This window comes from Leptopilina heterotoma, unplaced genomic scaffold (genome assembly GCF_015476425.1).
Source record: "Leptopilina heterotoma isolate Lh14 unplaced genomic scaffold, ASM1547642v1 Lhet_490, whole genome shotgun sequence".
In the NCBI taxonomy this organism is placed as follows: Eukaryota; Metazoa; Arthropoda; class Insecta; order Hymenoptera; family Figitidae; genus Leptopilina; species Leptopilina heterotoma.
The window spans coordinates 10,134-35,930 of record NW_025111106.1 but is presented as its reverse complement, the minus strand read 5'-3'; the positions used below and the strand labels follow the sequence as shown (position 1 = coordinate 35,930).

The following is a 25,797-nucleotide window of genomic DNA, read 5'->3' as shown; positions in this document are numbered from 1 at the left end:
TTATAAACTTTTAAAGTGTAAAATTCAAGTTTTTAATTTTTATTGCGAACAGTAATTTATAAAAATATTTCTAATAAAAAGTGTTTCGTTCATTTTAACGTTCAAAACTTGTGGATCATTCCGTCTCTCCGTGTAATAAAAATAAAAACAACGCAATTCTCCATTATCTTCTTTGGACAGTTATGAGGAAAATTAATATAACTATTTAAACTTTCTATTGACAGGGCATTATTATTAAGAAGAGGGTTGTGGACTTAGGACCTTGCAGGTCGACGCCACTAACGCTTGGGTAATCCCTTTACGTTCCCCATAACCACCCCTATATCCGAAGTCCTTTCCACAACAGGAGGACTTCGGCCAGGTTTCTGGTAGCAATAACGGTATCCCCCCAGAAAGAAGTAGCCCGTAATGTGTTCCCGCTCCTTCACAAGTGCAGGGCAGTGACACAAGATGTGTATCGGGGTTTCATATTCCTCTCCACACCTACGGCACTTCGGGTCGTCTAGGATCCCCATTTTGTGCCTATGATAGCGCAGATCACCATGGCCAGTTAATAGCCCTGTTATGATCTTTGCCTCTTTTCTATTTAATTTGCGGAATTCCGCTTTCCTCATAGGGTTAATACTACTTCCCATGAGTACCTTGGCTTGTCTACAGCCCTTAGTTACCTGCCATTCCCTTTGGTGTTCCGCAGCTATCCACTGTTTAATTTCCAGTGTCAGGCATTTGTTGGAAACACCAATGGGAGGTTCAGGTCCAATAAGTTGTTTTCTAGCCCCTTCTTTGGCTAGCTCATCCGCCCTATCGTTTCCCGCGAATCCACTGTGACCAGGGATCCACAGGAGGGTAACGTGGTTCGTTTCAGCTAGTTTGTTAAGTGCTTCATGACAATCACCGACCAGCCGTGATGTTGATACGTATCGTTTCAAGGAGAAAATGGCCGCCTTGCTATCCGAAAGGATAAAAATATCTTTGTTGCGACAATTTTTCAAGGCTTCAACAGCACCATAAAATATTGCCACAATTTCGGCTTGTAACACAGAAACAGTGGTCCTCAACTTAAAGGAGTGTCCCACTTGGAATGTTACATGATAGATTCCTGCACCAACTCCATTCCCGCCTTTTGATCCATCTGTGTACCAGACTTCACAGTCAGCTGGAATACTTGTCAGTCCATTTATCCAATCTTCTCTACTAGGTATATTAATCCTATACTTTTTGTCGAAGAGGTACAAAGGGACAGTTCTGTCCCTAATCATACTTAGAAGGGGGATTATCACCAATTTCTTTGGGAGACGCCATCTGCCCACCTCCCTGCGGCCCACAGGACCACTCAACCGCAGGGCAGCCTTAACCGCCGCTGCTTTAATTGTAAGGTGTAAGGGTTCTAGCCCCAAGAGGGCACCAAGGGCAGCAGTAGGAGTTGTACGCACCGCCCCCGTTATGCCTCTAAGTACCATCCCCCTTACCCTTTCCAATTCTGTTTGTGCTGTTTTTAGCTCAACTCTACTCCACCAGACCACACAAGCATAGGTCAGCCTAGGGAGCAGAATTGCTTCATAGATCCACAATAGTGTATCCGGTTTGACACCCCAGCTACCATTAATGGCCCTTCTACATTGCCAAAGAGCAGCTGTAAGTTTCTTACATTTTTCCTCTAAATGCTTTTTCCAAAGCAGTTTGCTATCCAGGATTACTCCTAGACATTTTGCCTGCTCTGTGTATTTGATCTCTTTTCCGGACAGCGTAAGTGAGCACGAGACTTTCCACTTGTACCGTCTGGTAAAGATAACCGCTTCCGTTTTCCCCGGATATACAGATAAACTCACCTTCTCACACCATATATCTACCTGGTTTAACGCCTTTTGGGCCACTTCGAGTATAACTTCAAGGTAAGGACCGCGAACGATTAACAAAATGTCATCCGCATAACCAATTACATGGTATCCTGCTTCGGTCAGAATTCTCAGTAGTTCATCCACCACCAAGGACCAGAGCAAGGGTGAAAGAACACCTCCTTGGGGGCATTCAGAGTTGACTGTCCCTTTCAGGACTGAGTCTCCTTTAGTTAATAAGAGGTTCCTGTTTTTTAACAAATGACAGGTCCAATCAACCACTCCTGTAGGAATATTAAAAGCTGTCATAGCTCTTTTTATGGATTCCGGAGAGGCCTGACTATAAGTTCCTTCTATGTCCATAAAAACACCCAAAGCAAAGCCCTGATTCTGCAGTTGCCCATCAATTAGGTCTACTGCTCTAGCCAGAGCTATTTCCGTAGAGCATCCCGCTCTATACGCATATTAATCCTTTTGTAGCGGGAACCGCTCCAAAATCTCACTGCGAATATATCTATCCACCAACCTTTCAACTAATTTTAGGATAAAGGATGTAAGGCTAATAGGACGGAAATCCTTCGGTGAGGTATAACCGTTCTTGCCCGCTTTAGGTATGAATACAACTTTTGTAGCCCTCCACGCTATCGGGACATATCCCAGAGTCAGACTCGCCCTAACAAGCCTTACTAATGGTCCAACAGCCTCATCTATCGCTCTTTGCAAGAGGACAGGGTAGACGCCATCAGGACCCGGAGACTTGTAAGGGCTGAAAGATTCCGTGGCCCATCTGATCCTCTCGGCAGTCACAGTCCTGTTAGCCAACTGCCTCCGCGACCGGTAATCAGCCTGCGGAAGGTTTGTTGGCGGCTCAAGATCGGATCCGCCCTCCCCAGACCTCGAAAAGCCCGGGAAGTGTTCCTGGACCAGACAAGCCAAGGTTCCATCGTCCGACTCAGAGAAAGTCCCGTCCGGCAACATTAAAGTGCCCAGAATTGCATCAGGGTTCTTAGCGAGCAGCTTATCCAATCTGGCCGCCTCTTTCCCTTTTTCGATGCTAGAGCAGAAAGCATTTCAACTGTCTTGTTTTGCTTTCCTTACTTCATTTCTATAGTCGTCTCTCATTTTCGTAAAATCAGACCAACCATTAGTCGTGCGCCTTTTCTTGGCACGCTTAAAGAGTCTCCTGGTTTCTCTCCTGAGATGTTCTAATCTCTCGTTCCACCAGCACACCTCTTTTCCCGAGAATACTTTTGTCGGTTTGCAGCTACTTTCATAAGCTGCCTTAATAGCCTTTGTAAAATCATTGGCCGCCTCATCCAGGGTCTGATAATCTCTTATCTTACCCGGTAAACCAGAAAGTGTCCTTCGAAGTTCTGAGATATAACTAGCCCAATCCGTACTTCTGGGATTACGAATCCACTTAGTTTCGGATCGGACCGCAGACTCCACCTCGAAGACTACCTGTGAATGATCAGAAAGAGAAGGTTCATTAGAAACTTTCCATCTTCTTACCTTATTTCCAATGCTTTTGGAGCAGAGAGTGATATCAATCACTTCCTGCCTAATCGCATTGCTAAAAGTCGGGGTCGAACCCGTGTTGAGAATATCCAGATTCGTTCCGATTAGATATTCCAGTAGCTCCTGTCCTCTCTGGTTGTCCTTTGAGCTCCCCCACACCGTATGTTGTGAGTTTGCATCGCAGCCCAGCAGCAGAGGAAGTCTCTTTTCCATACAGTAGTCCACCAACCTACGAACTTCAATTGGCGGATTATTTTTATTATCATATGGAAAATATGCCGATCCTACGATCGTCTTACCTATACCCTCCAGGTTAGTTACCACCACCATTAGGTCCCCTGAACACAGATCCAATAGTGGAGTTGCGTTGACACCCTTAGTAAGAATGCACGCTCTGGGTTTGGCAGCTCTGCAGTCCCTGTAACAAACTAGACCAGCCCCACCAAGCCCCCTAATGACACCTCTTACTAACCATGGTTCTTGGATTAGTGAGATGCCTGAGTGCAACTTAGCCATGCTCCTCGTCAGTACTGATGAGGCGCCTTTGCTATGATGCAAGTTAATCTGAATAGCGGAGAGCTTGCAAACAGTGAATTATGTTTGCTCTTCTCCCTCCTCTACATTGCTTGTGCCGTCACGATCAGGGACAGTTACCTTAAAGGTTATCCGCCCGAAGTGATAGTGAGGCTTAAATTCGAGGGCCTCTATAGCCCTCGCCTGACTTTCAGGGACTTGAGCGACAAGAAGAAAACTCTTGTCACCCCTGTTCGCCACCTGAGACCCATCAACATTCAGCAAACGCCAAGTCGATGTCTTCAACGTGGGGTTGAAAGCCTCCAAATGTCGCAAGACCGTCCGCGCGTCCGCCGTTTCTCCCGGGAACCACGCAGTAGCCTTTACCATTCTTTGGAGCATCTCAACCCCACCAATTTTCAACCTCGCTCCCTCCCAGGGCTCATGGTCGGCCACACATTTTGTCAGCCATTCCACAGCCTCCGGGTTGGAAGCGATGAAGATAAAGACTCCTCCTCTGCAGAAGGAAGTCTCAAAACGCAGCCACCTTTCGACCGGCTCCTCACTGGTGAGCGTCACAACGGTCTTCCTAAGAAGTCCAAACTGCTCATCTGTAAGCGCCACATCTGGGTAGCCCTCGCCACAGATCACCATCGTTAGAGGATTTGTCCTTTGGGTCATTGTTAGCCCAACATTGTACCCCTCTCTCCTGGTACTCTGTTGGACCGACTTTGGCCTTTTTACACACTCTTTTTTTCCAGAGGTGATGCATCCTGGCCACTCTTTCTCTTCGACCCAGTAGCAACACCCGAGGAAACCGAATTGTTTACACCGGCTGCTAGCCGTTCTTTCCTTAACCGTTTCTTTTCAGAACCGGTAAGGCGCTTTCATCTGATTGGGGCCATTTCTACAGCCTCCGAATCTCCTCCCCCACCTAAGACCACATTACCATCAGATCCCGAAGAACCCGAAGGAGCAGCCAAAGAGGAGGGGGGAGACTGACCCACGACTTCAGGGTTCGTGACCGTTACATCCACAACTTCCGAGGAGGTTGTAGACGCAGCCAACGAGACCCTTTTGTCACCCAAATTTAAATTGTTGAATTGATTCTCCACTTGAAGACCCACGAGAAAGAAAGTCCACTCCTGCAGAGCCCCGCTTGCAGGAGTAAGGCTAATACTACCGGAAGGTCGCCCAGTGTTTCGGAGCCGCCGTTTAAGACACCTCCGTTCACATCACGCCAAGACCAGCCGCCCGCCCGCCTGCCGGAACCCCAGCCCGATCGCTCCCTTGAGCTTTACGGGATCACTCACCGACCAGTACAATCCCGAGAGACAGACAGGCGGCCGGCCCGTCGTGAGCGACAGATTTGGAAACCCTAGTGCCATTCATCCATCGACACGGCAGAAACATCTCGGATTAGGGGACCGTTTCTTAGTTGGGGCCCCGCAGGCAGTACACCCCTCCACTTCCAGTGGTGATCATTTCTGATCGCCCAAAGGTTGCTTCCTCACCATTCTTACCCTCTACTCCATGGAGCTGGTCTATTAAGCGGTCCACAGTGGTCGGAGAGACCCTATTTTATGCGAAAAATTAGAAAGACTGCACCGATTGCAACGAAACTTTAGGATATTCTTAATTTCGTCATACTAAATAAGAATATATCATAAAATTTAAAATTTGACAGTTGACAGCTGTCAAAGTAACTATCAACTTTATCAAAAATGAGTAAATCTGCACAAAAATAACTTCTATCAGGTTTTGAGACCTTCTGAATCCAAATTCTATGTCAAATTTTTAATTTGATAGTTGACAGCTGTCAAAGTGACTGTCAAGTTTTTAAAAAATGAGTAAATCTATATAAAAATTTTACCTATAAGATTTTTAGGCTCACTGATCTCGAATTTCACGTAAAATTTATAATTTGACAGTTGACAGCTGTCAAAGTGACCGTCAATTTTATCAAAAATGAGTAAATCTGTACAAAAATAACTTCCATCAGGTTTTGAGACCTCCTGAAACCAAATTTTATGTCAAATTTAAAATGTGATAGCTGACAGCTGTCAAATTGACTGTCAATTTTATAAAAAATGAGTAAATCTACATAAAAATTTTACCTATAAGATTTTTAGACTCACTGATCTCGAATTTCACGTAAAATTTTTAATTTGACAGTTGACAGCTGTCAAAGTGACTGTCAGCTTTATAAAAATTGAGAAAATGTTTATGAATATAACTATTACATTTGCAGATTGAGTAGTCACAATATTGATATCGAACTTAAACTTTGACAGTTACCTTCTATCACTGTATATGTCATAATATAAAAATATCTTTATTTATTAAAATTAATTATTTAATTTACTTGAAGAGAATTTCTTTTTTAAAATAAATTAACAATTAAAATGGAAGAAAGTAATTTAATAATAACATATTTTTATAGTGACTGAGATACAAAAAATAACAAAACGTTAAGTACATTTTTGAATCATCAAAATAATTGAAATAACTATAATACTAATATTGACAATTCTTGATAATTCTTTATCAACTTTATTGGTTAAAATATGAAAGAAATTTAATAATTTAATATAAATAGAAGATAATAAACTTACTTTTAGAAATAAAAAAATATTTTACAGGACTAAAATGTAAGAAATTATTTTCATATTACTTTCTATCTTTTAGATTCATCAACAGATATATAAAAAACCTTTGAATACCAAATTTCGTAGAAACTGAACAATTTTTAAAAATATTTGACGCCATATTGGAACCGCCATTTTGAAATTTTGAAAATTGATATCACATTTATCAAGACACACAATAAAAATCACTTGTAAAAAATACCTACCATGAATTAATTGAATATTTAATGTTATAATCCACTTTTTGTCATTTTGAACTACTGTTGTAATCGGACTCATGAAACTCATGAAAACTCTTCTTAAAAAGAATTAGGATCATACTCAGTCGTACTTTTTTTGTATACCTTTTTAAAAAAAATTATTCAAATAAAAAGCTATATTATAAAGCAATTGATATTTTATTAACAAATTTTTTTTTGTTATAATTATTTAAGAAAACATCTTTTTTTAAGCGTGAGAAATGACATAAAATCGTTAAACATTTTTAATATTGACTTCTGGAATACAAAAACTTGTTAAGAAAACTCATATTATAAAGGGTAAAAAATTTCACTTATAAAATTCGCATTTTAAACATGTATATCGCCTTTCCCAATCAATTTTATTGTAAATACTGATCAGTTTTGAAATCTAGGGACACTTATGAATAAGAATCGCTTTATCTAATTTAATTTAACGCAATTTAAAAATTACCATTTTTCGCATAAAATAGTGTACCTCCGACCACTGTGCGGTCCCTCCCTTATGAGGAGCAGGCCGCCGCAAACGACCAACGAGGGAAAGAACGGGGTCCAGAGGTACTCCCCGATTAGGCCTTTAAGCCACCCCACCAGCTGCAAGGTCCTACGATCCCTAGGGGCAGTTGACAGGGCATACAAAAATTAAATTTTTTGTTATTTTGGAAAATCAGATAAAATTAAAAATTATTTATTAATTTCAAAAACTTAAAAAAAAAATGATTTAATATTTACCTTACATGTTGGTTAAATTATCTTTAATCATATTTTCTAATCTGTAAAAATTTATTTTACTCATTTCTATAAAAATAATTTATTTCTTTATGTTTTTTATTACTCAATTAGGTATATATAAGATATTCAAAACATTTGGCGCTAATAACTTTCCATTCTAAAACAATAATTACTTATTCTACTATTGTAAAACCCCTTTCTGTAGGCAACCATTTCATTAGTTTATTTTCGATGTGAAAGCTGTCAATTTTTATAGCAAAAATAATATTGACGCTCGTAGAAACATCGTATTATTGGAGACAAATTTTTACTAAAATCCTTCTTTCATATAAAATTTACATAAAGGGCCCTTTTTTGATAAGTTTCTGCTTTTTTTCTTTCTTTTTGCTTCCTCATGAAGAAACTTTGCATTCGTGATGATTTTCAATTTTTCAAAAGAAGGTTATATGGACTCATTTTCATCTAGAATATATGTATATATTAAATCCTGAGCAAATGTCCAGATATACATATATGTATACAATATTATAATATTTTGTAATATACACACACATACCCAAGTAGAAATGTAATACTGGCATAGTACTGACCCAGTACTGACTGCCGGTATAGCAGTACTGACTCCAGTACTAAATCAGTACTGGGAAATCCCTGGCTGGTAACGCTGTCCAGTACTGATTTTTTACCGGCAGTCAGTACTAAGTCAGTATTAAAATATCACTGGCTGAACACCGCCTAATTACTGATTCGCAGGTAAAATTTAACAAATTTGGAAAATGCTGTAACGCGTTCTTTAAACCAAAATTTACCTTTAGAAGCTTATATTAATTTGTTATTTGATTATTAAAGAAAAGGGAGTAATTTATTGAATTATAATAATTATTATTAATATTATTTTTTTTCATCAATTTATACAATCTTATTTATTCTCATTAATTACTAAATTATTATTATTATTGTTTATAATTATTTAAATTTATATTTTATGTAACACTGTTGAGAATTATACACCAAACACTAAGGAACTAAGACGGAAAAATATCGCACGCACGGGGGATCGAACCCAAGACCTCGAGGACGCAAGTCGAATACACTAACCGCACAGCCAAGCAAGCTTGGAAGTGATTTTACTTAAACTTCCTTTTGATCTATGGGAAGGATATATACAGTGCTATAATAATGAATTTACTGTATATTATATTTATTTAAAGAAAAATTATTATAAATATATGTTTTACATATTTATATACATTTTAACAAGACATTCACATTATATATTAATTAATAGATATAGCATAAAAATATAGTACAAATTATTAATTTAATTATTTATTTATTATTTTTAAATTATTTAATTATTTATTAAAATAATTAAAAAATATATATTTATAGGGTCAATTGGGGTAAATGTAAACGGAATATCTATTTTTCACTAAAAACATTAGTTTTTTTGTTAAAAGGTAAAACGGACGGATTTCTTTTGCATGAACTTGTTACTTTACTTCCCTAGAAAAATTTGATGAGGTACAAAAAAATATTGATGCACCTGAATCGCCTAAAACTGACTGTTTACATTTACCCCGAGATTTTGAAATTTTCCTAAAATTCGGGGTAAATGTAAACACCACTGTAGTTAAGCGAGGTTTAAGAAACAAGTTATTTCAAGTATACTTCTGTTTTAAGGGATGGAAAAACTGATAAAAATTTTCGTAGATGTATAGTAAATCAACCAGTTGACTGATAATGTATCATATAAAATAAACAATTAACCATTACAAAACTACACTGAAAAAAATTCTTAGTAAATTTGACTACTTTTTAACTACTTTTCTTAGTTCAATAAGTCCCCAAAGATATTTTTGAACTTACATTTATTATTAGACATGTAGTTGAATGAAGTGATAATACAGTTGCATTAACTACTTTTCTTAGTTAAATAGGAACCAATTACAGTTTTACAGTAAAATTAACTGCTGATTTGTAGTTAAAGTTACTAAGATAACTCAGTAGTAAAGACAACTACTTAAAATGGTAAAATAAAATTATTTATAATTTATTATAAATATTATCGAGTTGTATTTTTTATATTTTTCCGTACCCACTTTTATACCTGTACCTTATATATTTAATGTAAATATACCTAACGGAGAAAAAATCTCTAAACGTCGGGAGTTGAACGCTCGACCCTAACATTCGTAAACTGATAACCTAACCACCTAACCACGCTCGCCCGCTACGATGACTTACAAAGTTACAAAGTTAACTGTTACAAAGTTAACTGTAAAATTACATTAATTTAATTAATAATTTTTAACTACATAAAACAGTTAAAATAAGTATCAAAAGTAGTCAGACTAACTAAAAAAGTACTTCTTTTTATTACTTTTTACTCTACTAAGGGGATGTAGTTGAAAATGTCTCATGAATTTTTTTCAGTGTAGTAATGTAAAAACTTGAATAACTTGAACAAATTTTAATAGATTTTCATTCAACTTGGTAAAAAGAAGTTTTTAAGGTTGCTGAATAAGAATCTAAAATCGAATTTTTAAATTTCAAAATGGTGGATCCAATATGGCGGATGAACCTAAAAATAATATTTTTAAAAATTGATCAAATTTGCTTGAATCTGGCTTCTAGGGGGTTTTTGAGGTCGCTGAATACGAATTTGAAGTCAAATTTTAAATTTTTAAAATGGCGGATGAACCTAAAAATATTTTTAAAAATTGATCAAATCTAAAAAAAAAAATTTTTTTATCAAATTTTTTTTTAAAAGAGGACCTAATTTCCTTTTTTATGTAATTTTACATTGCCAAATTAATGAAATTGTGAAATAGAAGTAAATTTATTCAATTATTTTCTTTTAAAATGTAGTTCAAGTTCTGTTTACATTTACCCCGAGTTTTCGAATTCTCGGGGTAAATGTAAACACTTAATTATTTATTAACTAAATTGACGAAAATAAAAAATCAAAGTCAATTTTTGTTAGGGCATTAATAAGGAAGAATTACATATTTTTGTTTGATTTTTTAATTTATTTTTATGCAAATGCGAGACAAAATACTGAAACAGTAAAATTTTGATTTTCAATCTTTTTTGCATTAAAAAATAACTTGCACTATGGCATTGCCAATTGTCAAAATAAAATATTGGCAATACTCAGAACATCTTGTAGGTGAGCTGCACGGAAAAAAAAGTTCCCAGATATTTCAGGAATTATTTCCTAAGTCTTGGATACGTGGTAACAGCTCTGAACTAGCGACGAACATTCAATGGTAATCAATGAATGTTTGAAAGAAATTCGGGAACTGTATTAGAAAAAGCTATAAATAGTCCATTAGTCTCTTTTTCATTACTTTCTCATGTAAAGTTCATAGCACTGGCCGCAACTGTCTCTGAAATTTTCGGGAACTCGTCAAGGAATCTTGGTGCGCAGAAACTGTGCGCACCAGTCTCAACAAGTCTCACCGTCAGTAAAGTCCAACGCACAATAGGTTCGCGAAAGTCGTTCACGAACGAGACGCATGAGATAGAAAAAGACACAAATATATCTCTGTCCTTTTTTAACTCATGCTTTGCGTTCGCGAACGACTTTCGCGAAACTATTGTGCTTAGGCCTTAAGACTTGCGTGCCTTATATATTTATAAGTACGCGAGTTCTGTTCCATCCGCCGTCGATTTTTCTCTAATATGGTTTTTTCTATTTCAGAAACTTAATAAAAAATAAAAATTGTATGTGACCTTCAAGGATAAATGTGTGTGTGTGCGCACGTGTCAAGGAGGGAAAGTGGGAGGGGGGAAGCAGAATCCATTTTTTATTGCATTCGCCTAACTTTTCGATTTTCTTGAACAGTTCCCGACTTTTTCAAGAACAGTTTGCCGAGAAGCGGTGAAATAGTTATAATTTGTAGAGAAATAGTAAATTACATATTTAAACGAGGCAACCTTTAGTTATCTGTGTACTACCCGCCGTATCCAAGAGTTAAGAACGAAGTTCCCGAATAATCCTCGAACTTTTTTTTTCCGTGTGAGGTAAAATATTGACGTCATACTTATTTTTAAATTTGTAAATTTAGTTGAAACATCTACTGTTTACATTTACCCCTTGTTTACATTTACCCCAAATGACCCTACATTTTTAAAAAATAAAAAAAAATTATTATTAATAATACATAATAGTAAAAATAATTAATAAATAATAATTTATTATTATTATGATATACCTATTAATTAATAATTAATTATATATTAATTAGGTGTTTGATGTTATTGTTGACGAATAATGTTTTTAAAAATCTTGGAAAATATTTTAATAGTTAATAAATCAAACGATGTTGTTGTTATTAATAGTGTCCGATTTAATGCCATTATAAAAAATTTTGTTTGTTTTTTAACTCCTTCGCAGTACTGATTTGGTGTTATGCCAGTTTTCTGCCAGTACTGATTTTAATACTTTTTCAACTCCGACGTATTACTGATTCGGTTTTGGAGTCAGTATACTCCCAGTACTGATCGGGTTCCAAAAGTCAGTACCGACGGTCAGTACTGAGTCAGTACCATGCCATTGTTTAACTCCGTCCTAACTCCGGACATTTCTACTTGGGATATATGTGTGTGCTTATCACAAAATATTGTATACAAATTATCTCAATCACGTTTTAATAGATTGTCCTGAAATTTCGTAGGCTCATTGCAGTTATTAATACCTAAAATCCGACAAGGATTTCCAAATATATTTACAAAATTTTTTTTTATAAAATTTTTTCAAAATTTGAAAAAACAATTATTTTGTATTTTTTAAAATAACTTTCTCTTATATCGAAATTTTAATTAATTCTTGTCAAAATAACATTCATGACGTGGAAACGAATCGATTGATGTATATAAAGTATACATTTTATCAAAATTTATAAAATTAATACACATTTATATTTTTCACAAAAAATTCAAATTTTGTATTTTTTGAAATTTTAGATTAAAATAATTATTCTATAATACAAAATTAAGCAATTAATATACATTATTTTATGCACATAATAATTTTTTGATGTGCAAAAATTTTATATTCAAATGCCTGATGATGAGACAAAATATTTACTTTTCGGTAACAATGTCAAACCTCCAAAACAAAAGACGAATGAATACTGATAAATTTGCTAAGGCTTTGAATTTTATAATTATATTACTACGAATATAGATATATATATATATATATATATATATATATATATATATATATATATATATGCATATGGGTCAGTCCATACCTAAAAAATCAAAGTTGTCCCCTACTTCTTCGACTATAGTTAAACTTCAAAATTTTGTAATGGAATACATGCCAGTAAGAAGCCCAAAATCGATTTTAAAAAATTTTGTATTTAAGAAGTTTAAAAATTTTTAAATTGCTGTATCTCAAGGAAGAATGTTTGTTATTAAAATAATTAAAATTGTTTGTTATTAAGTTTTTACATATTATACCTAGAAAGGTGCATTTCTTCCCGATTTTGCAATTTACCGGACCTTATATAATACCGTTGAAGATTAAAAACATAATCATTATTATTTAAACAAGTTTTAAACAAATTATTATTGTTATTTACAAACTATTACAGAATATAGTACTAGAAAGATACAGTTTTTTCTAATCATACAAATTAACAAAACTAGTTTGAAATACAGTTTTGAATTAAAAATAAAATTATGTAATTGAAACAATTCTGGAAAAAGTTAGTAAATAAGAATAATAATTTGTTTAAAAATGGTTTAAATAATAATTGTATTTTTAATTTGAATCTGTGTCTGGAGGCATTCCAGGCCAAACCGAAATATCGTTTAATTTCACATTTTTGATTTGGCTCAAACATTTTTTATCTTTTAGTACTAGTTGAAAAAGAGCTTCATGATTTTTTTCAAATTTTTTACCCAGCCGTTTACAAGACACGAATTTGTCAAAATTTTACGTTTTGAAAAAAAAAAAATTTTTTGAATGCTCATAACTTCTACAAATGTGGATAAATTTTAAACTTTATTATATGAAAATTGTTTGTTTTTTCATAAACTTTTTAGAAATTTTATAAAAAAAAATTTTCAAAAATTTTTTACTGCATTTTAAAAAATTTCAAGATTAAAATTTAATTTTTAAATCTGTTTGTATCCTTCGATTTTTTAAAAAAAATTCCAAAAAAACTACTTCTGTTTACGCAAATTTTAAGCCCTGTCCCGGCGTGGGGAAATGATTTTTACTATTTTTTCAGAATTTATTAAATTATTGAAATTCAGTATTTACTCATTCAGCCGCTGTATTGTGCAACAAACTGATTTTACAGGATTCAGTTTTGCCTAATATCAATTGAAATACGATTCCTCCAAAAGTCTAGTGATACAAAAGAATAAATTTTTAAAAATGTTATTTTATTCTCTTATGAAATTAAATTTTTAGTATAGGCACCTAATCATAAATATATAAGAAACTTTTTAAATCATTTTTTAGACACTTTTTTAAAAATTTCTTCGGAAACTTATGATAAAACCAGTTTTCCATTGTACTGATAATAATAACTTAATAAAAATAACTCATTTAATTAAAAATAATTGAATTAATATAATTTATTCCTTATGGGTCAGTCCACTGACTTTCGTCTGAGAGTCGTTGCGACCACATTTTTAAAAAATCTAATTTTTTTTTTAAATCGAAGGATACAATCAGATTTAAAAATTAAATTTTAATCTTGAAATTTTTAAAAATGCAGTAAAAAATTTTTGAATTTTTTTTTTAATTTTTGAAAAGTTTATGAAAAAAAAACAATTTTCATATAAGAAATTTTAAAATTGATCCACATTTGTAAAAGTTATGAGCATTAAAAAAAATTTTTTTTTCAAAACGTAAAATTTTGAAAAATTCGTATCTTGTAAACGGCTGGGTGAAAAAATTTGAAAAAATCATGAAGCTCTTTTTCAACTAGTACTAAAAGATAAAAAATGTTTGAGCCAAATCAAAAATGTGAAATTAAACGATATTTCGGTTTGGCCTGGAATGCCTCCTACATAAGTTTATTAATTTGAAAATTAGAAAAAAAAATTTATCTTCGTACTTAAATTGCTTGAAAACATGATTATGAACAATATTAATTTGTTTAAAATCAGTTGAAATAACAATTTGTTTTTAATCTGAATTTGGTAGGTGTTTATAAGTATTAAATTTGGTTAAATTCAAAATCTGAGAAAACTGCATCTTTCTATTAGATACTTTTCTGTAAATAGTTAGTAAATACAAATAATAAATTTGTTTAAAATTTAATTAAATAATAAGTGCGTTTTAAATTTGAATCTCTATTTATTAAAAGTTCGATAAATTGCAAAATTTGGAAAAAATGTATCTTTATAGGTACATTCTGTAAAAAGTTAGTATATAACAAAAATTTATTTAAACAAATGGAAAATTTATTATAACTTTATTAAAATACATTATTTGTTTTTACATAAGAATTTTAGTAAAAGATGGGATGATTTTAATTTTTTTTATCATTTAGACATGGACAGACCCATATATACAATCATACTGTATTAAGAAAATAAAGATAATTCCATTAAGTAAAATTTACAAGTAAACAGAGTACATATATCTATATTATTATTTGTACTGCCTTCTCGGACACAATAAAAGTCATAAACGAAATATAACTACCACTACTATTGCTATAAGAATGTATTATTATTATGTGAGCGTATAGTGTAAACAGTTGTATCTCTGTAATGCGAATATACTAACCAGTCTTGTGAGAACTGTGAACATTTAAACCTCGCGTTTTCTTATACACTGTATCTAGCTTTATTCTAATGAATAGTTTATTTATTTGATTATTATAACTTACGTTTTATCATAATACAATAAAAATCAACTGTAATTCACTAATTAATTTATAAATATTGAGAAAACTTCCGGAACAGATTTAATTTAAAAATAAATTGATAAAAGTCAACCGAGAACTGTTTTTTTCACACCTGTTAAAAAAGGTGGAATCATTGTGAATTGATTTTAAAATATATTATATAAATTTTTTTAACAATTCATAACTGAAAAAAATATTTTTTCGAAACTTATTAAAAAAATTTGTTTTTACAATCCTTTCAGTCCAAGGAGTTATATGTGTCAAAACGACCAGAAAAACGTGTTTTTTTTAGACAAAGATTTTTTGAAAGTGAATTCCAATCAATTCCGTTATAATATTTTTTTAATTTTTGAATCTTTTTGAATTCCGAAATATTATGTGAGAAGTTTAATTCCTGTTTATTCCGTTTTAATATTTCGTATTTTTTTTAATTCCTTTGAAGTTTGCAACACTATGAGATAAGTACTTCTAAAACTCAGAATTTATTGTAGTTTACGGGTGCAGTCTGAGTCTTTTGCACGTATTTTGAAAAAAAAAATTTCATAATGAAATTTGTTTAAATATTTTAAAATTTTACATATTATTACACATATATTAAACTATATGTAAAAAATTTCTTACTATTTTTTTGTTTCTAATAGCGAAGAACTGGTGACTGTATGTAGAGTCCTCGAAAATCTGGTTGACATGATATCTCCAGTCAAAACAAACGGAATCAAAAAATTCAAACAGCATAATACAATATAGGTAAGTGATTATAGCCCGAAGTAAAATCATAATTTTTAACCTGTTTTTAAACAATTTCAGTTGCAAAAGTTGAGTTAAAATTGTAAAAAATCCGCCATTGTGTTATTTTTCAATGGAAATTTTTTGTTTTACTTCCGGCTATAACCACTTCCCTATATTTTAATATGCTGTTTGGAGGCGCATGCTTATTCCCGAAATCTTTTTTAACCAAATAGTTATTTGATATAAAACTACTTAACTTAAAATTTACATAATATGCACATTATTTGACATAAATTTCATTGCACACAAAAACCATTTAACATAAATATCATTTGTCATAGAATTCATTAAACAGAAATATTATGTTACATAAAACTCAGATAACTTAATTCCCATTTGACATAACAATTATGTAACATAAATTTCTAGTGACATAAAAATCATTTAACATAAATTTCTTTTGACATAAAATTCATTTAACGTAAATTTTGTTTGTTATAAAATTTATTTGACATCAATTTCATTTGGCATAAATGTCACTTAACGTAATTCTCATTTGACATAAATATCATTAGACATAGAATTAGCTTGACATGAATTTCATTTGACGTGAATATCATTTAACATAATTATTATTTAACGTAAAATTAAATTTATATAAATTTCATTTAGCATAAATGCCATTTAACATAATTCCCATTTGACATAAAATTTACTTGACATAAATTTCATTTGGTATAAATCCCATTTAACATAATTTTCATTTGACATAAAGTTCACTTGATATCAATTTCATTTGACGGATAAGTAATTGCACATAATTCTCATTTGACATAACATTCAGATGTCATAGATTTCATTTTACATAAAGATCATTTGACATAGAAATATAGGCGCGAATTTCAAAATTGGCGAATCACAATGTTGTTGATAATATCTAATTGGTTACTTTTAAATTAGCGCCGATATTTTTATGTAAAATGTAATTTGCGTAAAATGATTTTTATGTCAAATGAGAATTTTATTAAATGACTTTTATGACAAATGAGAATTGTGTTAAATGTCTTTTATATCAAATGAACTTTATGTCAAATGAAAATGATGTTAAATGGGATTTATACCAAATGAAATTTATGTCAAGTAAATTTTATGTCAAATGAGAATTATGTTAAATGGCATTAATGCTAAATGAAATTTATATAAATTTAATTTTACGTTAAATAATAATTATGTTAAATGATATTCACGTCAAATGAAATTTATGTCAAGCTAATTTTATGTCTAATGATATTTATGTCAAATGGATTTTATGTCAAATGAGAATTACGTTAAATGACATTTATGCCAAATGAAATTGATGTCAAATGAATTTTATAACAAATAAAATTTACGTTAAATGAATTTTATGTCAAAAGAAATTTATGTTAAATAATGTGCATATTATGTGAATTTTAAGTTAAGTAGTTTTATATCAAATAACTATTTGGTCAAAAAAGATTTCGGGAATAAGCATGCGTCTCGCTGTTTGAACTTTTTGATTCCGTCTGTTCTGACTGGATATATCATGTCAAACAGATTTTTGAAGACTCTACTTACAGTCGCCAGTTCTTCGCCATTAGCAACAAAAAAATACAAAGAAATTTTTTATATATATAGTTTAATATATTTAATAAATTTCACTTTGAAAAAAAATCTTTAAAATACGTGCAAAAAACCCAGACTGCCCCCTTAAATAGCTGAGCGAACAAGCTGTTTGTCTTCGACAATGAAAGTTGAGAGTTCAAATCTTTGGACCGGCAAAGTTTTTTCCGCGTAATATATTAAAACAGTATTTAAAAGAATTGACCTAAGCTTCGTTTCGGCTTCTTCAAATGAAAACGAAAAACATCAATCCTCCAAGTCAAATATTAAAATAATAAAAAACACAATTTTAAGGTTTTGACAGCAATGCTGTCCTCATCAGAAACATAAAATAATTATAGAAATTTTACGTTTCTGGCAAGGACAGCAGGGCTGTCGAAACGTTAAAATTGTGTTATTTATTATTTTAATATTTGACTTGGAGGATAGATAATTTTCTTGATATTTTATACCTATTATCTTTTACCGAGTGATAAATTCTACAACTATTTATTTAGAAATTTTACTTAAAAAAATTAATATTGAAAGAAATTATAAATATTTATTCAAATAAAATCGTATTTAGGATATATTTTAATATAGTAATATTTGTATTAATAGTGTACAATATGGAGCAAACGGCTGGAGTAGTTACCCCGTAGTATAAAATTATATACTTACTTTTTAAATCCATTTTGATTTCCTGTTTCCTTAATGTACGAATTTTTTAAGATTATGAATTGTTAATAAAATTTCAATTTATGTATTTTAAGAAAATAGTTGTTTTAAAGCATTTAAAAAATATTTTCAGTTCTGTACCTACACTACCGGCCAGAAGTATCAGGACGATTACATTCAACTCTATGAAAAAACATGCCATCACTTTTTCAATCATATCTCGGAAATAAAAGGAGGTACAAAAAAAAATTAAATACGGTTAGAAAGCTGATTAAATTCTGCGTAAAATAAGCCGTCTTTGAAGTCATTTCGTTAATTATTTTTTAAATTGTAGAGTGAGAAAGAAATAAAAAAAAATATCATATTTTCTCATTTTTGTCTCTTGACTTCAACTTTTTTAAAAATCTAAAAAAATTTAGATAAAATTTTTCTAGAAACACAGAAATCTTCGTCACCGTTTAATTTCAATGCACCAATCGGTCGAAACACGGCTTCACATTTTTAATGATTTATCATAGACGGATTAACCTTTTTTAATTTTCGAAGGCTTATTTTAAAGCTGAAATTCTAACAAAGATTTCTGTGTTTTTAGAAAAATTTTATCTAAATTTTTCTGGATTTTTGAAAAAGTTGAAGTCAAGAGACGAAAATGAGAAAATTTGATAAATTTTTTTATTTCTTTCTTACTCTACAACTTAAAAAATAATTAACGAAATGACTTTAAAGATTGCTTATTTTACGCAGAATTTAATCAGCTTTCTAACCGTATTTAAGTTTTTTTGTACATCCTTTTATTTCCGAGATATGATTGAAAAAGTGATGGCATGTTTTTTCATAGAGTCGAATGTAATCGTCCTGATACTTTTGGACGGTAGTGTAATTATAAAGATTTTCTTTTAGAAAAATATTTAAGTTAATTAAAAATACTATTTAATTGAGTATACTAACAAATTTAATGGTATAAAACAAACTATGTTATAGCATTATTGTAAGTTTAGGATAATTTATGAAAATATTAAAGAGCAGAATACGTTTTTAATACCATTTATTAAACTTTTAATGGAAGATATCAGTTCTTTGTGTTAATAAAAAGTACTTTTACATTTTGAGATAAAATTTAACAAATTTAATTTAAAAACACATTTTTATTTTTTTTAATTAAGACATTTCTGTAAACATACAAGTTATGACATAAATATACATACATACACAATATTTACATATGCACACTAATTATATTTACACTATTTAAATATACACACTTTATACATTATTTATACTAAAATAACAACAAACATATTTCACAATAAATAAATTGATTATAAAACAATAAATTATGTAAATTATAATAATATAAAGCCCATACACTACTGAAAGTTGCAGCAGTATTGACAATATTTCTGTATTACAAAAACTGTTGAGAATATGTTGTTAATATTGATGTCAATTTCAGCATTGCGAGTGGTAACTAGAAATTAAAACGAAAATCTAATGTCTCTATTTATAAGTTCATAATAATTAAATTTCCTATAGAACATTTCCAAACACCTGAAAATCTCGACAAGAAAGATAACTAAGAATTTTCTCAATAACTAGACACGGTAGATTTTTTTCGCCGAAATTCATAAAGAAATCGATAGCTTTATCCACAGAAGCTTCTAATGATTTAATTCTTGATAATCTACGATTTATTAAAAGTGCATAACATGGAAACTTCAAACTTACATTTGAAAAATAAGTTAATTCATTTCTTAATTTTGCAATTTTAATAACACGTACTAATGTTGAAAAATTCCATGTTAAAATATTGTAATATGAAATATTTCTTCTATGCACTACTATCGCTTTCCTTAATTCTTCCTGTTCTAGTTTTGACTTTTCAAAATAAGTAGAAGCTTTATTGAAATGAGAAGGTTTTATAAAACATTTAATATAATTTCCGATTTTATCCTCTCTTAAAGAGATGAAAGACAGAAGAACTTCTAATCCCTGTCCACCAGTTGACCACGAACTTGAGACTAAACCTTGAGTATGGGAATCAGGAGACAAATTCCACAATTCTTTGTCTCCTAATTCCAACAAGGTTAGTACAGCTTCGGGATTATTAAATGAAGCAGCCATTTGTAAAACTGTCCACCCTTCATTACTTCTGTCATTTAAATTTGCGCCATGGTACGCGAAAAGTTTTATCATTTTCGAACATGGATTCTTCACATTTGTTATGTAATACATAAGAGGAGTATAACCTAAATAATTTTTTACATTGACGTCAATGCCTTTCGCCAGTAGAAGATCTACTGTTTCAAAGGCACCATCAATTGCTGCAAGATGAAGAGCTGTATTCTCTTCTATATCATAAGCATAAACGTCTGTAAGAAATTCCAAAAAAATCTTCATTTCCTTCCAACGACCTGTTCTGCACGCTTCAAAGAAAGGATTAAAACCATTATGTCCTGAAATTTTAGGATTTGCTCCATAACTCAGTAATAGCTTTAATATCTTCCTATCAAAAACAGGTCCCGGTAAGAAATTCGAATCATGCAATTCCTTACAATAAGAATTCCAAGAAGAATTTAAAACTTCTCGCGTGGTCCACTCACCACAAACTAAATGTAATGGATTGCTTGGACAATCCGAATGTAAAATTAGTCCGAAATTTGTTTGACACGAATTCGGATTGACCTGCGCTCCAAAGTTTAACAGAATACTGCAAATGTTCTCGTTTCCAAGATATGATGCATAATGAAGAGGTGTTAAACCACTACGAGTTTTGCAATTGGGATCCGCTCCTTCTTGTAAAAGAAACAGCACAACTTCAGACAGTTGAAGACTCACTGCGTAATGAAGTGCTGTTTCGCAAAAACTACCTTGAAAATTTAATTCGTAGGGAAGAAATCGATTCTGTGTTTCATCTCTTTCCACATTCCTTTCAATCAACGGTTTAGTGAAACCTATACTTTCTTCTAAATATTTTTCACAGTCTTCTAAAACTAATTGTAAAATATGTTTGTTGGCTATTTTTGCTGCGAAAAAAATTAACAAAGGATAATCTAAATATTCACGACTGACATATTTTTGAAGCTGAAGAAGTAGTTTTAAGATATCCTCAATCTTATCATATTTAACTATTTTAGAGAGTCTTAGACTTCTATTGAATATACACTCTGTTGGAAAATTTTTATTAATGTACAATGGCAAATTATTTACAAAAAATTTAACTACTTCTTCAGATCCAAAAATAATAGCCTGACGCAGTAAACACCAATCACTAATTTCTCTATTACTTAATAATATTTTGACTATATCTACAGAACTCTTAATGGCATAAAACAATGGAGTTTTCTTATCTTTGTTTAAAGCATAAATATCCGCCCCTAAGTTACATAAAACTGTTACTGTGTCTAATGAGCCTATTATTACCGCAGCGTGTAAAAATGTGTTGCCAAATTTATCGCTTTGGTAAACACTTCCTTGTAATAGCAACTCATTAACGAGGCACTGATTATTCTGCCTCATTGCTTCCTTAAAACTCTCCATAAAAATTTCGGAAAAGATGTTAAGAGGATCTGCCATATTTTCCTTTATTGTACTTTTTACGTGTCGCTTGAACGTTGTACCTTCAATGATTTCTGTAAAAAAAATTAAAGAATATTTCTAAATGAGTTTTAAATGGTATATCTATATAGTTTACGAAGCATATATGGCACACCAAAAATTTCCATAAACTTGACAGTACCTTGCCACCAAATTTAGAAATATTAACCCAACCCTTACAACATAAGATATTCTATGGATATCCCAATTCCGTCCCACTTAGATCTATAGCTGTCTGGGATATCAAAAGGATACTTTATGGATATTCCTACAAATATCTTAAAGTATTGAACTTTTTATACCCTGAAAATCTCAAGGGGATATTTCTGTATAGTTGTATAATGGCTTGTGGATATATGTGGGATGTGGTATTTAACATCCCAGGAACATCCTTCAAAAGTGTATTGTTATTAAATGTAAAATCATTTAAAAGTTTGAGTTAATAAACTAATCTTAAAAATTTGCGTTAACAGCTTGTCAGCAAATTTATGTCATGAAAATAATTATTATACACACAGGTTTTTTTAAATAAAAACCGGTATTACGATACCAATTAAGTGAAACAAATCTATTGTATTTTATATTTTATAATTTGATTTATTTATTTTTAGATTCTACTTATTACTTTATTTTCTTCCTTTAAATTTCAAGAAAATAGTTTAAAAAATAAGTATCCACCATGAATATTTTAGGGATGTCTTAGTAGAGGGAACTTTTAATATCACAGGGAAATCTATTTGCTGTAAGGGAAGTAGCACGTAATATTACAGTAATACTAAAATGTCCCCCTGGTGGCAATATTGCCCGGTAATATTACAGAGTTATGGTTAAAATCAAAAAATCGTTGAAAACTTGTCCTGGATAAATAATAATTTGTTTGTTAAAAATTCATGATTTAAAATACAAACATCTTGCAAAGTATAATTTTATCTACAATACCTAGTTATTTAATTTAATTTTTTATTGATACAACAGGTACAAAATAGTAAAAATATGTCCAAAATGTCATCGTGTCCCGTGTCCCTATATACATTTTAGGATATAAAAAAATTTTTAATTCAATTTTTTATTATATAAAATAAAATTTCTTTCGTGTACGTGTTCTCCAATGTATAAAGTGTAATATAGGAAAGTGGTGAGAATTTTTATAACACTAAATGCGAAATTTAAAGAATTTTTAACGTGTCCCCAGATTTGAAATTTTTTAATATCATCGTGTCCTCACACACATATTTACCGGTTTTCAAATTGGTATCGCAATTGAAAGTTGAAAAACTATGAAATAAATCAAGTATGATATAAATTTGATAATACGTGAGCATAGAGGAATGTCAAAATCAATTTAAAAATCAGTAAAATGATATTTTGATAATATTAAGAAAAGAGTACATCTTTTTTTGTAATCGTCTCCACAAGTATTTTTTTAAAGGCGAACATTTTTAAATGGTAATTAATATATAAAAAAAATTTGCTAGTATATGTATATTATTTGTGTGAATGTATAATTAAAACTAAATTCAAGTTTTCGAATAATAACAAAAATAAAAATTCATGTTTATTATTTTTTGTCATCGTGTTCCGTCCGACATATATTTTTTTAAGGAGTGAAGTCAGACGTTACATAGACAGAAAGAAATTTTCTAAAATCTATTTGGTTAGTTATCAAAAAATATTTTCAGAAAGTCATATTAAAACGATTAACACGCTAAATAATATGTTATTATTATTTAACAGGTAAATTCAGTATTTAAATAATGAAACTAACTTAAAATGAAAAATTAATTATTACTATAAACCTTTTTTTGTAATTTCATCATATTGAAATAGGTTAAATATGTGATTACTAAAAAAAATATTATTAACCACTTCACTGGCGGGGCGTTCCAAATGGCGTTCCACGCGCCGAGGCCCAGACTGGCAAAAACACCGAAATGGCGTTCCTAATAAAACATTATTTTTAAAGAGTGTACACTACTTTTAACTTATACAAAGCAATATTTCTATAGTTTAGACATCATGGAACAAGATTATCACAATAAAAATTTCAGTTTTTGGGATTTTCAATGTTTTTTCAAACAATGAAATAGTCAATTTTTACCACTTTTCACCAAATGGCGTTCCACTTTTTTTCAATTTTTACACAGTAAAACTCATATTTTTTATTTAAAAAATATATTTACATACAAAACATTATAATATAATAATGTAGTAAGTAAAAAATAAATATAAATAATTAATAAATAAAATTTAATAATTATTAATAATAACAAAAGTGGAACGCCATTTGTTAAAAAGTGTTAAAAATCGACTATTTCAACGTTCAAAGAAACATTGAAAATCTCAAAAACTGAAATTTTCATTGTGATAATCTTGTTCCCTGATGTCTAAACTATAGAAATATTGCTTTGTAGTAGTAAAAAGTAGTGTACACTCTTAAAAATAAAGTTTTATTAGGAACGCCATTTCGGTGTTTTTGCCAGTCTGGGCCTCGGCGCGTGGAACGCCATTTGGAACGCCCCGCCAGTGAAGTGGTTAAGCTAATAAGTATTTCCTTGATCTTGAATTTTATGATTTTGACATATTTTAGAACATAACTAACAAAACAGACAATTTTTTTCAACATTTTAAAGATTTTATTTTCTTTTAAAAAGTTAGGCACATATTGTCGATTTTTTGATTTTGACCCTTATATACAAAGTAAATAAAATTGCTATAAAATGTTTTTTGTCCACAACTTTTTTAAAATGTTAGGACACCTATAAATATGTTTCTTTAATTTTAGAAATTTTTTACACTTTTTTGACATATAACAAATATTTAGAGTTATGTTATCAAAAGAAATTAAACTTTTAAAAAATAAAAAATAAAAAAGGTAAAATTTGAAATTTGTATTTAAAATCTTTGTGTGAAAATTCAAATAATCATTAACAATTTATTGAGTATTTAAAACACAATCAATTAACCTATTGAAGGAACTAATAATAAACTATTATTGCAAAGTCTTTGGAATTTAAAAATGTAAAAAATATAACTTTCTAAATTTTGTATCTAAAGTTATATGTTCGATAACTATTAAAATTAGGTTGTAAAATAAGAACAATTACTTTAATTGGCCTAACTTTATGCATTTTTTATCTATTTACGAAAATTTATTAATTTATAAATAATTATTAAACAACGAAGAAAAGTTATAACTTTCTACACTGTAACTTGTTACATAATAATAAAAATGTAAGAAATACAATTCATTTATTATTATAGAATATATTTATCTGCCTAGTAAAAAAAGAATATGCTCTAAGCAAACAGAATTGGTGATGACTTAAATGGTGGTAATCGTAAAAATTCAAGAAATTATTAATTAATTGTTTTCTTACCTTCTGTCGATTTAATTTCCAAAGTTCTGTACGTCAAATTGCAATTTTCTCTCTGTATTCGTAAGTCAGCAAATAGCAAAGTTGGGACCTAAAAAATACAAAACATTTTTAATGGAATTAAATTCATTTTTTTCAAATAAAGTAGTTGAAAATTGCCAACGTTCACAACACACGTAGTCTTTTAAGGAGGAAGTTAAGTATTGACCACGATACAAACAGTGTTTTTCATTGTGAGCAAAATTTCAAAAAGGGGCTACGTAGTTTATGAACCAACCCTTTAATACTAAATTGTGTTTCACGTGAATAAGCTTACCGCATAATTTTAAAAGTTTCTACTTTCTATTGACGGTATATTTCAAAATTTTATTAAACTATTTTGACTAATAAATTTTCGGCTAACGTAGATAAGTCTGTCTTTAATCAAATTT

The 25,797-nt window shown here is 30.7% G+C and overlaps 3 protein-coding genes across 3 annotated transcripts; all 3 read right to left on the bottom strand.

Annotated features, from left to right (window-relative positions):
* Window positions 1-278: 278 nt before the first annotated feature.
* On the bottom strand, window positions 279-2,144 carry LOC122507631. Its single transcript, XM_043620440.1, has one exon. The coding sequence runs from the start codon at window positions 2,142-2,144 to the stop codon at window positions 279-281; it is 1,866 nt and encodes a 621-aa protein (XP_043476375.1).
* A 762-nt stretch (window positions 2,145-2,906) lies between these two features.
* On the bottom strand, window positions 2,907-3,869 carry LOC122507630. The gene has a single exon (XM_043620439.1). The coding sequence runs from the start codon at window positions 3,867-3,869 to the stop codon at window positions 2,907-2,909; it is 963 nt and encodes a 320-aa protein (XP_043476374.1).
* Window positions 3,870-19,539: 15,670 nt separating this feature from the next.
* LOC122507634 (ankyrin-3-like) lies at window positions 19,540-25,457 on the bottom strand. Its single transcript, XM_043620442.1, has 2 exons — window positions 25,370-25,457; window positions 19,540-22,027 (listed from the first exon to the last, which is right to left on the bottom strand). Exon 2 carries the CDS (start codon window positions 21,969-21,971, stop codon window positions 19,926-19,928), a length of 2,046 nt encoding a protein of 681 aa, XP_043476377.1. The 5' UTR covers window positions 21,972-22,027; window positions 25,370-25,457; the 3' UTR covers window positions 19,540-19,925.
* Between the last annotated feature and the right edge of the window lie 340 nt (window positions 25,458-25,797).